General features: G+C 35.3%; 1 protein-coding gene across 1 annotated transcript in view; it reads right to left on the bottom strand.

The window, feature by feature from the left end:
* Positions 1 to 368: 368 nt before the first annotated feature.
* The window catches only part of HSF2 (heat shock transcription factor 2), a 36,012-nt gene continuing 20,020 nt past the window's right edge, over positions 369 to 16,360 (bottom strand). Inside the window, 8 exon segments of the mRNA XM_030316255.1 lie at positions 369 to 1,377; positions 1,841 to 1,925; positions 5,186 to 5,239; positions 9,916 to 10,021; positions 10,309 to 10,548; positions 10,960 to 11,108; positions 12,950 to 13,037; positions 14,185 to 14,246. Coding sequence (XP_030172115.1) covers positions 1,085 to 1,377; positions 1,841 to 1,925; positions 5,186 to 5,239; positions 9,916 to 10,021; positions 10,309 to 10,548; positions 10,960 to 11,108; positions 12,950 to 13,037; positions 14,185 to 14,246 — 1,077 coding nt within the window. The 3' untranslated portion in view covers positions 369 to 1,084.

The raw sequence follows: 16,360 nt of genomic DNA, 5'->3' as shown, positions 1-16,360 counted from the left end.
AAGTGACTTAACTGTTTCGTCTTCCCTAGGGGCAAAAATTATAGGCCTTTCTTTGGGTGGCACCCAGTGATAATGTTCTTACCTCATTTGGGACAATGAGAGGCATACTTCTCCCAGTTCTTTATTAGAAATATAGAAAGCAAGCCAGTATAATTTAATAAAGAACTTTAAAACACATTAAGTTTAGAGACCTTATATTCCTTCCTTGTTGCAAATAGCCTATCTTTTGAGATGAGGCACAAAGATCTTGGTGTGACTCAATAATGGACAACAGACAGTTTACAATTTAAGTCTATCTACTTCCTATAAAAAAGAAAAATTTCTACATGTGGGTGTCACCTCTAAAGAAGACACATAACAGACACTAGTACGCAACATTCATTATATTTATTTTACTAAATAGTATGGTTCAAAAAAAACACAAACAAATCAGAAAACTTTTACTTAAAACTAGTCCAACGAGATGGATGGGGTTGATGCCATCCCATTCCCTTCTTTCTATGTATATGAAGCTGGAGCCATATCTGACAGCAAGCACTCAAGTATACTTTGCCTTTCCTGTTGAACATGAATGAACTTCTCTGAACAAGAGAGACAAATGAAGTTTTACAAGATACAGGCACTTTATGTTCCCAGTTTTTAAAAATAAGCCAAGTGAAAAATATTTAGTAAAAGTAACTGGAACAGACAAAGCTTTAAGAGTTCTACCATTAGTTCTAGTGACTTACACTCAATGCAAACAGACAGCATCAAACAAGTAAAACAAACAAAAAAGTTTAACTGGGGTTAATGGGTATATATGTAAAAAAGAAATCCAATTTACTATAACTGGAGAAAAATGGCCATTTGAATCCAACTTAGAGATATACCAACAATGTGCATTAAATCTTGTGTACCTATGTAGCTGAGTAACATCTGAAAGCTTTGCAAGAGTGTGTGAGAAAAGCAAAAGGTGCTTTTGATTCCACAGTATCTGATTAAACAAAACAAAGCAATTTACAAAAAAAAGTACCAAATGATACTTTAAAATAAATAGTTCATCATTTTGATGAATATATACATGTAGAGTCCACTTCTTGGGGATTTAACTATCTAAAAGTGGCATATCACTATCCAGAGGTGCAGGAGCAAGTTCACATAAATAAAACAGTGTGGCTTCACTAGCTTCGGCTTCAGTCAATGGCTCCAGGCGAACAAGCTTACTTTGGGTTGGCTCTGGATCTAGGCTGCTATCCAGAAGCTCATCAACTTCTATGGGTTTATCTACAGAGGACATAACTTCTGATGATGCTGTACTCCCCTGTTCAACAGTAGAAGCAGGGTTCCCATCGAGGAATGCAAGAAGTGGAAAGGCAGTGTACTGGATAAGCTGCTTATCTATAATAAAGATTAGAAAAATGCTCTTTTATCACCAGCTTATACAGAGTTCAAGCTGAAGGTGGAAAAAATAAAAACAGATGTGCATATATGCAATCAACTACCCTTATATATCCAAACAAGAAATCTGACACTTTATGCCAGTAAATTTAAAAATGTACTAGTCAGAAAGGTTAAGTCTTTTATTCAACAATTACAATATGAGAATTCTTTCAGTTGTCCTAAAGTTAAATTAAAAAAAAAAAAAAAAAGACTTAAAGAACTATTACCTCACCAATTTAATTTTCTCTATCTGCTGAAACCTTGATACATTATGCACAGAATTGAGAACAGTACATTCTGTGTTCAACTGTTAAGTATGGCCAGACTTTCCATACTCAGAAATAAACTTTCCTATTAGTTTCTATGTTAAGACTTTTAATTTTAAAAATCTGGAAAAAACTAATACTACATTTATACCTACCTGTTTTGGGTTTAGATTTTCTTCCCTCTTCTGAAACTGGCTGAACTACATTGTTCTTGGTAGTTTCTAATCCTTTATTCTCAGACTAAAAGAGAAAAAACCATATAAAAATACTTGTTTCATATTTTATATAGTCCTAAAATATAGCATAAAATAAAGAACAGTATGTGAATACGTTATCTGAAATATATGGGAACAGGGAGCACCAGAAAAGAGGAACTACAGAAAGAGATCTCAACAGGTAACAACACTGGTTAAAAAAACTATTGCTGTCATCAAGTGGATGAAACAAAGAACCTGAACTAGAATGACAGTAAGTATGAAAAGAGGGGACATTTCAACAGAACAGACAGAATTTGTCAAGGGTAAAATGAATCAAAGGGAATGAATGTCAAGGGAATGAATCAAAGATGGCTGGTTTCAAACTAATTAAGAGATAATTCTTTAAACAAACTCATCTTAAGCAGTTTTGATTAAAAATGTTATTACTCATTTCACTCACAAACAGAATATTTAGCATAACTGAACATATTTAGAGTAAGTAGCTCAGGATGACATGATGATATCCTCAAAAACTATAGATCTCTATAACTGGAAGCCTCAAAGTTGAGGTGAAATTGCTTCATTTCCTTTTTGAGACTCTTTCAGTTCTTTTCTGTTATTTAAATTGCTTCTTTCAACCATTGTCTTCTCTCCTCACATCTGATTGTATAGGGGGATTAAACCTTTAATGTTGTTTAGTTCTTCAATGTTCTTTTCCACGATGTTCAAACTGAGGTGCAGTGGTTCACAATTTTTCCTGAATAGCTGTAAGTCCCAGACACTTGCATGCTGGTTCAGTACATATGGTGTAAAAAACATACTAATTCCTATAATTCTCCTGATATTCATCATAAAATGAAGCAGTACAAGTTTCCAGGATTCAGACATAAGAATGGTCCCAACATATAATAAAACTAAACCTTCCGAAAAAGGAACATAAAAATATTTCTCATTTAGCAATCACAACAAATAAACAGTAATGCAAAAATACCATCTTTGTTTTTTACTTTTTAAAAAGTAGTTTCCAAGGATGCCGTTGTTACTCTAAAACATGAGAACCAGGATGACAAATGGGTTTCAAGTCCTATGCAAATTCTTGTTCATTAGTAGTGGCCACTTAGATTGCTCTACTGAGGAGTACAAGTATCCTGATTTATTAGGAAAGAGTGTGTAATCTATGTCAATAAAATACCTGTCATGAGCAAGGGAATGTGCCAATTATTTGAAAACAATAATTAGATTGTAGAACTATAATGAAAAGTTATTCTCTAATTTTTCTATAGTACTACAGAGCTGTATGCAATTTGCTGTTTAACTGCTATATCTGAGAACTGTATTTAAGCTATTGTTTTTGGAATAAAGAGGATAATCCAGGAAGAAAGAATGACTCAATGTCTAGCAATCAATAAACAGTGCAGCACATTCACTAAATGAATGCATAATATGGGTTCATTCCCCCTTAAGATCTAACATTTAACAGTATCATATTTACTGAAACCCAGTGTTGAGGTGATCCAGAGAACCTTACAGTATAAATCCAGGCAAACTGTGGTCCACATGCCGTATCAGCATGCTGCCTGTTTTTGTAAATAAAAATTTACTGAAGCATAGCCACACTCATTCTTTTCTGTATTGTCTGATGCTGCTGTTGCACTATAATTACAGTATTGAGTAGTTGTGACAGAGAACATATGACCTGCAAAACTGAAAATATTTACCAAATGGCCTTTACAAAAGTATGCCAACCCCAGATAAAAATCCAAATACTGCATGTATAATCAACTTTCTAGTTCAAAAATTCACAAATTCTTTCAACTCTAAGTTACCCAGGCTATAATATATAATTTGAATACATAGAAAATCTGGTCAGGCTATCCTCACACATGACATTAATCAGAAAAATTCTACTCTCTGGGGCACCTGGGTGGCTCAGTTGGTTAAGCATCTGACTTTGGCTCAGGTCATGATTTCGCAGTTCGTGAGTTTGAACCCCACCATCGGGCTCTGTGCTGGCAGCTTGAAGCCTGGAGACTGCTTCGGATTCTGTGTCTCCCTCTTATCAGCCCCTCTCCCACTTGTGCTCTGTCTCTCTCTTTCTTTCTTTTTTTTTTTTTTTTTTTTTTTTTTTTTTAAATTTTTTTTTCAACGTTTATTTATTTTTGGGACAGAGAGAGACAGAGCATGAACGGGGGAGGGGCAGAGAGAGAGGGAGACACAGAATCGGAAACAGGCTCCAGGCTCTGAGCCGTCAGCCCAGAGCCTGACGCGGGGCTCGAACTCACGGACCGTGAGATCGTGACCTGGCTGAAGTCGGACGCTTAACCGACTGCGCCACCCAGGCGCCCCTGTCTCTCTCTTTCAAATATAAAATAAAACAAAAAAAATTTTTTAAATTCTACTCTCTGACTCTAATCACTTACATTTACTTGATATGTGTTCATTTTTAGATTACAAGGAACAAGAATCAAATTAAATTTTGGTTCTGCTAATCTAGAATTTATATAAATTTCAGGGGACCTGATTTACGCCTTTGTATTCAGTAAAAAATGGGACTGAAGAATTTGGTAAAAAACAAGATAAATAGAGTATATACCTATTTAAGACAATAAGCTATAAACAAAGTAAAAGAATGATTCTAATCATCTGCTCTTAACAACTTCAAATTGTCCTTATTACTCATTAAAAACAAGTTCTGAAGAATTTCAGGTAACATCTGCTAATCCCAACTGGAGTTCCTATAAGTCTAATAACAAAAACCATTACTTAAAAAAAAAAAAAAAAAAAAAAATAGTCCAAAATCCACACTTCATTGTTTAACTTTCCTTATGTACAATTAGTACAAATTAGTTCAAATCCCTGAGCTTTTACTGCATGCTAATAAAAAGAAGGAACTTATTTAAAAATATCAGTACCAGTAAATTTTCAATAAAAATTGCTGAGAAGCTACTCATAGAAGGAATAAGAATGTAAACTGAAGCACATAAAACATAAAAAAATATTTTAATTATTTATTTCAGTGATACACCTGAACATGCCAAGTTCAGTTGATCTCCCAGTACCTTGAGGGCTGACTTCATATTGGTAGTTTATCACACAAGTGCCTGAAGAATTGGGCAATGACTCACCCCATAACCAAAAGCTATTTTTTCATCTAAAATTTTACTATCTTGTTCACACATATTAGGGTAAGAATATAAAATGAGTTTTTTGTAACTGGGAGTGATATTGCTCTCTACTTACTAGGACTTTTTCTTTTCAGATTCTTACAGCTAAGGGTCCTGAGCAACATGAATTAAAACTTACTTTTGTATTATTGATGTAATCTGTGGGATTCATCTGCACAGAACTAGTGAAAAGCTGAAAGACCAAACAAGAAAGATGATAAGTTTAAAAAATATTTAAAAAGAACTGTGTGTTCAAAATTTCTATACAGCCACGTTGGGTGAAGAGATGTAGCTCCTGCACTAAGAAGTTTTCATACAGTAAAACAAGTATGAAAGAGAAAAGCAGGAAAGCAGAAGGAAAAACATACAAAAGCAGAGCAAGCTAGCCCATGCAAGATGTTTTAAGAATTTCTCCATAAAACAGTGGAGTAAATCACTTAAAGACAAATGGTGGTTTGCCCCACTTTCCCCTCCTCCATCTCCTTTATTATTTTCTTTCTAAATGCTTTTGGCTTTAACTGGCACCCAGGACTGAGTTCCTTGCCCAGACAGTAAGCCTTTACTGGCTACCAGCTAATTATGTGAGAAATTTATAGAATCTGCTCTATGACAGTGCCTCCTAAATTACGCCTCAAATGCAGCCCTCTGACCAAATGGCATACCTCCTTGTCGGTTCTTTTCACCTCACCTAGTAACAGAAGATGTAAATGCTAAGACCATTGCTTACTGCACTCCTCAATCCAGCCAGTTTACAGACAAAGCTTTTAAGTCATAAGCTTCAAAGTCATTCATTCCACAAGGATTTATTGAGCATCTATGAAATAACTGACATCATGAAGAATACACAATGAAGACACTATTCCTGCTCTCTGGGAGCTTACAATCTAAAAGACAAGAACAATATCAAACAGCAACATATGATCAGATTTAATTCAGTATAATAATAGTAATGGATACTGGGGATCAAAAGTACTAAAAAGAGAAAGGGGAAAATCACATGTGAGCACACTCATGCGCAGACACACACATGCAAGATGAAACAAAAAGTCTTTATGACGCTATCCAACACATATCAGTCCCTGAAGAATAGTTAGGATTTGGAAAGAAGAGAATGGAGGGAAGAATAAACTGTTACAGATTAGCAATAATAGAGAAGAAGGAATGGCTGTGGGGTAAGTTCTAGAAATAGAAAAGATGACCAGTCCAAATAACACAGAAGTTCTGAGTTGAACAGTAAGTTGTATGTATTAAGTTCAAAAAGTAGAACAAGGCCAGTCAGTGGAAAAGACCACATTCTGTCAGCAATAATAGCCTTGGAAAAGGCCTCAGAAATGACACAGGGTGATTAAAGCATTTTTGGAGAATGAACACACCAACGGTTCAAAGGATAAACTGAAATGCATAGAGACTGCAGACAGATCCCTCCTCCACCCTCTCTAGACAGTGATTCCTCTCCTTAAGTTCCACATTCATGATAGCCCTAAAAATGTCCCCAGTTCTTCCTTTTGTTAACTTTTCCCCTTTCTTACTACCTACTGATCCATGAAAAGGATGAGACTCGGATCCTTAAGAGTAGATAACTGTAAATAACTGCAAATCTCTGCCAAGTTCAGCTTGTCACTGCCTCTGAGATTGAACAGATTTTGTCCCTATTGAGAGTGGCATCTGAGAGTATAAGCTCCTCACTCCTTTGCCCTACTCACCCATTAAATCAGGGATACCTTCATGTATCCCCAGCAGATGCACAGTGTGAAGCAGAAAAAAGTAAATCATGTAGGAGGAGCAGTGACACAGCTGGCTGAATCCTAATTCCAGGCCTCTCTTGCTGACACTCCACACTGGGCCACTCAGAACTGAACTCTGCAGAGAACCTGAGTTCCTCAGCATATCTATTCATGTCCTTACCATCTCTGCCACCTCAGAAAACAAGGCAACCTATGGGTGGATTTTTATAATACAGCATGAGATTCAAGGAGGAAACAATGAAAGTCTTGGATGAGAGAGGCAACAGTAGAAATAGAAAGTAGGGATGATTTTTGAGTGCTATTTTTGAAAATACTTGAGGACCTGGTGAACAATAAGACAGAGGTAAGGAAACCAAGATGACTCAGTGATTACCATTCCTGGATGAGTAAAGAGAAGTCTGATACCACCATAGAAAATAAAGCTGGGGGCACCTGGGTAGCTCAGTCAGTTAAGCATCCGACTTTGGCTCAGGTCATGATCTCACAGTCCGTGAGTTCGAGCTGGCATCACGCTCTGTGCTGACAGCTCAGAGCCTGGAGCCTGCTTCAGATTCTGTGTCTCCCTCTCTCTCTGCCCCTCCATGCTCATGCTCTGTCTCTCTCTCTCAAAATCATACATAAACATTAAGAAATTAAAAAAAAAAAAAGAAAGCTGAGAAGTGTAGCTAGTTTGGAGAACAAAGAAAAGTTTGGTATTAAACACAAATAATCTAAGGCAAGATCTTAACTGATGATTTCAAAGGCATGGAATTAGAATTCAAGCAGTTTACTTTAAAAAAATATTAAGAACTTGAGGTATAAATTTGAGAGCAATCTCATAAGCCATAATCCCTTCACAGAGAAAGGATAGAAAAAGAAGAGACATAGAACAAATAAAAAGATAAAAGAATGGTACCTTGGGGAATACTCACTAGAAAACAATAGGGAAAAGAAAAGCTCTTTGAGTAACCAGAGAATAGCTAGGAAGACAAAGAGAAAAAAAAAAATCCAGTGCCTCTAAAATCAACAGAAAAAGTTCCATTGTCAAAAATCACTAGTGTTAATGTGATTAATTATTTATAATCCCCAAAAGAGTTCTTCGTGTTAGGCATTAGCCACATTTAACAGATGGGGAAACTGGGCAAGAGAGGTGAGCTTTCCCAAGGTTAATACCATAGCTACTAAGTGACATAAGCTAAATGGAACCCAAATCCATCTGATTCAAAACAAACCTACTCCCCCAATGGCCTGATTTAAAAAAAAAAAACAAAAAAAAAACATAGCCACTCATTACGGATAAACCAAGGAAGCACAGGCTTAGAGTAAATGAGCAAGACAATACGGGGTTTCAAAAGAAATACAGAGTAAAAAAAGAAGTACCAAATACCACCAGCCATTCATTTCTAAAACTCTGTAGTGAAAGAATTAGAGAAGTAGAATGGTAAATGAACAGAGCAACACATCAAAATGTTTAAGACGCAGAGATCTGAACCTACTGAAGAGAGATGGGAAAGATCAAGGGCAGAGCTAGAAAAACAGAGGCAGAGGGCAGGTATACAAATAGGCTTTAAAGAGAAAGAAAGCACTTCCTTTATGAAGAAAAAAGATGAGATTCCACAGCTTATGAGAGGACGAGGGCATGATGATTATCCTCTATGAATAGGAACAGTTGGCCAGACGAGGTCTTGAGGACAAATGTGGTAAGTGTTCCAAGGTTAAATTAAAATAATCTAATTGTAGGGGCACCTGGGTGGCTCAGTTGGTTAAGTATCTGACTTTGGCTCAGGTCATGATCTCACGGTTTGTGAGTTCAAGCCCTGTGTCTGGCTCTGTGCAGACAGCTCAGACCCTGAACCCTACTTTGGATTGTGTCTCCCTCTCTCTCTGCTCCTCCCCTGCTCATGCCCTGTCTCTCAAAAATAAATAAATGCTAAAAAAAATTTAAAAAAAAACAATAATCTAATTGAAGATTGCAAGTATTTGTAGAGGGACAGAATAATGAGATTTTATTTTCTTATGCTCTAAGGGACATTCTAAAAAGGTCCTTGGATTAGAGTGGGGACAAAGACAAACTGAATAAAGGGCTGTCAAATTACTATTAACAAATTAAAATAGGTCATTAACATGGATGTTGAATTCATGTAAGATGGTAACACAGATCAGTATGGGAAGGAAATCTTCAAAGAAAGAGAAATCCATCCTGTGATATACTGATGATTCGGAAAGGATAATCAAATCATGGATATTGACAAAACCTGATGAGAAGCAGAAGAGTAAGGTGGTGAATTAATAAGACTGAAAAATAAGAAAGAATTAATTCCTTTTAGCCTCACTGAGAAGCCCTTAAAAGGACAAGACTGAAAAATATCTTGATGGAGAGAAGCTGCATTTTAAGGCAAAAAATGCAAAATAAATAAATAAATAAATAAATAAATAAGCGAGCAACAAACTTTTCAGGATAGAGAAACATATTCACAACAGAAAACAGAAATAAGGAAGAGAACAATATTCATCTGGATGGAACCAAGCCATGTAAGAGAGAGAGGAATGGTAGGAGCAAGAGGGAAGAAAGGTAGTTAGTTAATGCCAGAAATGGTAGATAAGGATTCACAGTCCAGACAACACTGGAGTCAGTTCATGTAGAAGGTGGTGGGGATTGCAAGATAACCTTAGGACTTGGGGCATAAAAATTTTAAAAACTATAGCAAATATAATAAAATATCATTCACTTCAGTGGAAAATACTAATTCCCAAAGTATTAAGAAGTATCTCCATACTGTTTCCTGGCTGAGTAATTCTATGACTAAATATCCACCCATTTCTCTTCAGTGACAATTTGTTCTAGAGCAAAACAAAACACGGCAAGTCTAGAGAAGACCTGGACTTAGTAGTACCGTTGAACAAAGCTGATACATTGTTATAGGAGGATTAATTGAACTGTTACTCAGAAATGTGTAGTAATTGCTGATCACCCTCCTTCATCATCCTGAATCCATCTGTTTATTGTTTCTGATTAACAAAATCATTCATTTAAAAAAGAAAATGCAAAGACAGTGTAGAATACAAGAAAATGATGTATTATTTTAACACCATACACATAAATACACAAACTTCCATTACAGCAAAGATTTTTCAAAGTACCTACATCAACCAGGAGATCTGGGTCTATGCTAAACTGTCTTCCTGACAGCATGGCTTGGAAGTCCTCTAAGCTGCAATCAATACTGTCAAGATAATCCAACAGCTCAACCCTAAGGGAAAAAAAAGATTAAAAAATGTATCAAATATTAGATTTCCTTGTTTCACATTAAATTACATTACAGGGGTGCCTCATTACAGAACTGCCAAGAAAATCCCAAGACACTCTTGGGATGATTAAATCCTTTCAAAATAACATTTGCAGAGCTCAGCCATGGCCAAAACAAGATAGATTATATGGGTTCATAATGTGAAAGAAAGATCGCCGAAAGAGAAACAGAACATGTGAAGTAAACAATGAAAGCAAATAGGCTCATACAACATCTAGGTTAACACTTACTTTCCCAAAAGATTGATGTTATCATTTAAAATGGAATCCATCATGGTCACAGGATCTTCTGTGGTCAGACTAGATGAGCCATTTAGCTGGACAGCACTAGACATGAGAGGGCTGGTGCCATCACTGCCTGAACTTAGGGATTCTCTAGCTGGTTCATTCTGATCTCCACTCTGAATGACAGGTGCATACTCATCTTCATTGTCATCTTCAACAATGACAATATCAGGGTACTGGCTACAGCTATATCAGGATGTAAGAAAGAACCAATCACATTTTCAAACAAATTCAACAAATCCATTCTGTCCATTCATTCTTCATGAAAACTTTCTCTCCAAAACATGTATCAAAAGGCTTAAGTTTCTTGAGTGAGTAGCATAATCACAAATATTGATTTATCATATGATACAAAACCACAAAGGATCAATTAAAGACATTTAACTCCACAATTAAAAAATGAGAATTCTCATTACTTTTTGTTGGGAGTCTTTGCTGAGAGGATAGTATGTGGTTAAATAATTTGGCTTTTTCGGTTTAATAATCCAGATATAAGTCAGACAATAGTTTTTCACAGAATAAAGTGGTTTTGAATTTAGCTTTCTGATAAGAAAAGTAACCAATATTTTCACAAATTTTACTTCATAATCTCCTTACTTGGAGGGATCAGATATAGCATCCTCATTAGTTTCTGGAATAACAGGGATATTTTCTTCATCTGCATTATCATCAGTTACATCATAAATAATAATGTCATCTGATATCCGCTCCCTTGGCTTTAAACCTTCAGTCCTACTATGTGGAACCTGAAAAAAATCACGGAGACAATATATATCAAAATTTGAAATTATACTGACTACCGAACAGCATACTATTTAAAAAGTGCTAACTAGACACCCATTATTTACTAAACATTGAGGATACACAATGGTAAGCAAAACAGTTATGCTGTCTGCCCTGATGGGACTTATATACTAATTGTTATTAGCACCAATTCACAGAGGTATGAAGTGTGTTACTTCATCTACTTAACTATTTCTTTTACTGTAAGAATTCTTGAAGGTGACATGCCTCCGAATGATTCTATGGAAAGATCTTCAAATTTTACAGTATTTTTTTATATCCAAAGGGTTAAAAAAAAAAGTCCTAAGACTTCACCAGGAATTTCAAGCATAACCAGATGACCACTGTGCTGATGAGGATTATTTTATCAGCTACTCTATTTGACATATGGTTTATTCTTATTAAATGCTTTCATTAATAGGAAAAAAAAAACATTTCAGCTATTCCACAGTTAAATGTCAGCCTGTTTTCAGCAACAATTTTTTTATTCAGCTACAGATATATTCAGGTACTTAATAAAAATACATTATATATAGTATATAGGTACTTAGTATATAATACATAGGTACTTAGTATATAATATATAGGTACTTAATTAAAATACATTCAGTTCTCTAAAGCAAACTAAAGTCATTATCATACGCAAAAATCTGTAAATTTTAACAGTAGATAAATCAGAGGCAAAAGATGTAAAGTACTTAAAAATATGTAAATCTAGGTAAATTAAAAAATCGTCATCCAGGGGCGCCTGGGTGGCTCAGTCAGTTAAGTGTCCAACTTCAGCTCAGGTCATGATCTCACGGCCTGTGAGTTCGAGCCCCGCATTGGGCTCTGCACTGACAGTTCAGAGCCTGGAGCCTGCTTCAGATTCTGTGTCCCCCTCTCTCTCTGCCCTTCCCCCACTCAAGCTGTCTCTTTCCCTCTCTCAAAAATGAACATTAAAAAAAAAATTTTTTTTTAAATCGTCATCCATTACGTTGAGTCTTTAATTCTAAAAACACAACAGTTAGGTTTATTTATTTAGAAACAGTGGTGGGAAGAACCAGATGTTAATTATGGTTTGCTCAAGAAAAAAATCTTGGTACATTAATAAATCTGAAGCAGTATTTAGAATTCCAAGATTTGAAAGTAACAATGAAAATCAGATATTAAAAAAAAGTCCAGACTCTGAGCTAGAATGATTTGCCAATGGATGTAAGTTTGACAAACGACAAATGATCCAGAGAACCCATGACAAAGATAAGGTAAACAGAACACGTTTTGAAATTGCTAGACTAAAAGGTCTAGTCTATGCAATTTATAATAAAAACTGGAAACTTAAAATAACCAATGGATGAATGCATAATTACATTATATAATATTCAATTAATATAATAGTTGAGATTAACTAAATATTTAATAAATCTCCAAAAGAAAAACCAAGTGAAAAAAGTTACAACGCAAAAAAATATGTGCAAAATTATATGTAATTTATATAAAATTTAGATACATGCAAAATAATACCAAATATTGTTCAAGAAGTCACACATATAATGACCAAGGTGATGATAAATTCTAATTCAAGACAGTGATTATCTAGGAGAGCCTGAAGAAAAGGTGAAAAACAAACCTGGGACCAGGCAAACGAGACAACTATTTACAATGGTTTATTTCTTAAAATCTAAAGCAAAAAATTAAAAATGTCATGATTAATAAGCTGGAGGATAAGCACACAGATTATTCACTAAACTCTGAATGAAATACTGCTACAATAAAACTTGGCTTGAAATAACAAATATAAAGTAGAATTTAACCAAAAAATTACTTTATGATGGTGATTATCAGCTGGTTCTTTGACTATATGTTGAAACAGGTTCTTCTTTTGGGCTCCATTAGTATTTAGAAGTAGAGGCCTGAAAATCAGAAGATATTCATGAAATTCAGTGAAGTAAACATAACATGAAATTTAAATTCTTCTAATAATTTACCCTCACATGAACATACACACTTTAATAAGAGATTTGTTAATCATACACAATGAACTCTTAAAACGGTCACATCTGGGGTGCCTGGGTGGCTCAGTCTCTTAAGCATCAACTTTGGCTCAGGTCATGATCTCGCAGTTCATGAGTTGAGCCCCACGTAGGGTGCTGTGCTGACAGCTCGGAGCCTGGAGCCTGCTTCAGATTCTGGGTCTCCTTCTCTCTCTGCCCCTCCCCTGCACACACTCTGTCTCTCTCTCTCTCAAAAATAAATAAACATTTAAAAAAAAATTCTTTAAAGAAAATGGTCACATCTTAGGAATAGAAATAGAGGATGACTGTGTTTAGGACTTTTATTTCACCATTCTTTTGGACTATTTTTCTTAAAATAAATATAATAAACTAGTCTCTCTGGATATACTTCACTGCTGACTGAATAACTCTTTATGAACTGTACTTACATAGTAAAAAAACAAATAGGTAATATCATGAGAACTAGTTTGTGGAAGCAGAGTTAAGGCCACAGCCTAAGTTGTAAACATAAACAAGCTTTGCTAAAATATGGCCTTACAAGATCTTTATCTGCTTTCCAACTATTCCTTTATCCATTATCCTTAAGCTTTAGTGGTAATAACGGCAGTTACTAACATTTATAGATATCACAAGCTACATTCAATATATAGGTTTTTAAATCCCTTATTAGTGAATTAAAGATAAGAGAGATCAAGTAAAAATTTTTTTATTTTTTTTCAATATATTACCTGTTTTTTAAATTTCCCTCATTCAGGCCATCTAACGATACATTAAACTGCTAATGTGAATAAAAATGGATTCTTTATTAACTGTGTATGTGTGTTTAAAGTGGCCATTTAGGCTACCTTATCTTTCAAAAACATCAGCAGGATGACAGCAGGAGGAAATAACACTAGTATTGAAATGTTGAGAGTATAAATTAACAAGGAAGTACTGTGCATCTGGGACAACAGGCATACTCTAAGCAAATGTAGGCCATTCATGTTAAACACTAAAATGTTTACTTGTCATGAATAAGTCAACGTGTTTTACCACAAAATCTTACCTTTTACGTTTTAAACTCACAAGTTGGTTATTCTGAACCAACGTAACAATAAACTGGACAATCTAAAGGAAAATATAACAAAAAAGTTTTCCATCGCAGACTCTTAATTATTAGTGCATATTACAAATCTTACAAAATTAATTCAAATTCTACAGGCTAAGGCTAAGTCACATAATTTCTCACATATTAACATATCTGTAATCTGAGTGCATCTTACAATTGATATCTAAAGATATCTAACAGTTTCCAAGCAGAAGGATAACCTGTGATGAAAGCTGCAGCTACCTGTAATACCAAGATGCTTAAGACATTCATCTACCTACCTACATCCATCCATCCATCCATCCATCATTCCCCTATATTCATCCATCCATCCATCCATCTAACCATCCACCCACCCACCTACCATCCATCCATCCAACATTCAATTCACTTATTTGTTTTGGTGATAAGTACTAAGCATGCCTGGATACAGATCCCAACCTTTCTACTTAAAATTCTTTACAAGAGGGGCGCCTGGGTGGCGCAGTCGGTTAAGCGTCCGACTTCAGCCAGGTCACGATCTCGCGGTCCGTGAGTTCGAGCCCCGCGTCAGGCTCTGGGCTGATGGCTCAGAGCCTGGAGCCTGTTTCCGATTCTGTGTCTCCCTCTCTCTCTGCCCCTCCCCCGTTCATGCTCTGTCTCTCTCTGTCCCAAAATAAATAAACGTTGAAAAAAAAAAAAAAAAATTAAAAAAAAAAATTAAAAAAAAAAAAATCTTTCAAGATTATGATGGGGGAAAAAAAAAGTGACTGGCAACATTTTTCTTGCACTGGGTAATAAAATTAGAGGCAAAGAAACTGCCAGCTCGTTCAGAATAGAGCATAAAATTTTCAAGGTAGAAAAGCTTATTGGTTGATTCTAGAAAAATTATTGCTTAATACAAATATTGCCATGAAATATCTAATTATACAGCAACAGAAATAAACCCCAAATACAGTTAGAGGTTATCCAAAAATAAATTCACAATTTAAAAGTTGGAATACATATGCTTTTTTCTTTAAAGTTAGAATACGTATGCTTTTTTCAAATAAACAACGTAAAGATTTGTTCTAGATGGTTTTCCTCTTAAATATCCAAGACACACACACTGCTAATCAAAAGAAGCTGGTTTAATCTTCTGAGTTGGATTAAATCTAAAAGGAAAAAAACTACTAAACAAATCAAGACAGGTAAACAATATTTCACATTTTTATGACAATGTTTCTTAAAGTGCAGTCCATGGGCGCCGGCGTGGGTCAGTTGATTGAGCTTCTGAATCTTAATTTTGGCTCAGGTCATGATCTAATGGTTTGTGGGACTGAGCCCTGTCTCAGGACTCTGCAAGAACAGGGCAGAGCCTACTTGGGGATCTCTCTCTCTCTCCCTCTCTGCCTCTCCCCAGCTCACATGCACACTCTCTCAAAATAAATAAATAAAGTTAAAAAAAAAAAAAAAAAAGTGTGGTCCATGGACCAGCAGTATTAGACAAATTCTCAGCCCCACTCCAGAATTGCTGAATCTGAAATTCTGAGGATGGGGTCCAACAATGTATGTTTAGCAAGTCCTCCAGGTGACACTGACATGATTGTAGTGTGCTTGGCTTGGGGTGTGCTTTGAAATTTACTGTCAATTTCCCAAAGGAGCTAGAAAGATGAGAATCACATGGTTAACTATGAAAAGCAGTATATTACTGACAGGCTATAAATAAAGGCCAAAAGTGAGTGGAGGACTATTTAGACTCTTTGCAAGGAAGGTTCTCTATAAGTTTTTGTAAATGTAATTATATGACTAAAATACAGAATTGTCAATTAGAAATGTGCATGGCTTTAATATTGTGTGCTCTCCCCCAAAGGGGGATACTAAGTAGTATTCCTTAGAATCAAAATGAACTTTTCCACGGAGAAAAATATAGACATTTTAAATGAAGAATTAGATAGCATTAGAGTCTATGAAAAGGAAGTTAGTCACTAACCTTATTCAAAAGAAAATGCTGACTGATAGCTGATGAGAAGACAACTTAAATTTAAGCTTAAAGGTATCAATGAAATAATTTGACCTCAATTGTTTTTGTTAATTTATAAATAAGTATTATAGAAAAATTCTAAAAACATTAGTGGTTGAATTCATAAGATCATGAATCACTGGCTAAATTTCT

This window comes from Lynx canadensis, chromosome B2, assembly GCF_007474595.2.
Source record: "Lynx canadensis isolate LIC74 chromosome B2, mLynCan4.pri.v2, whole genome shotgun sequence".
NCBI classification, from domain to species: domain Eukaryota; kingdom Metazoa; phylum Chordata; class Mammalia; order Carnivora; family Felidae; genus Lynx; species Lynx canadensis.
The sequence above is the reverse complement of the archived record's forward strand: the minus strand, read 5'-3'. Positions and strand labels throughout refer to the sequence as shown.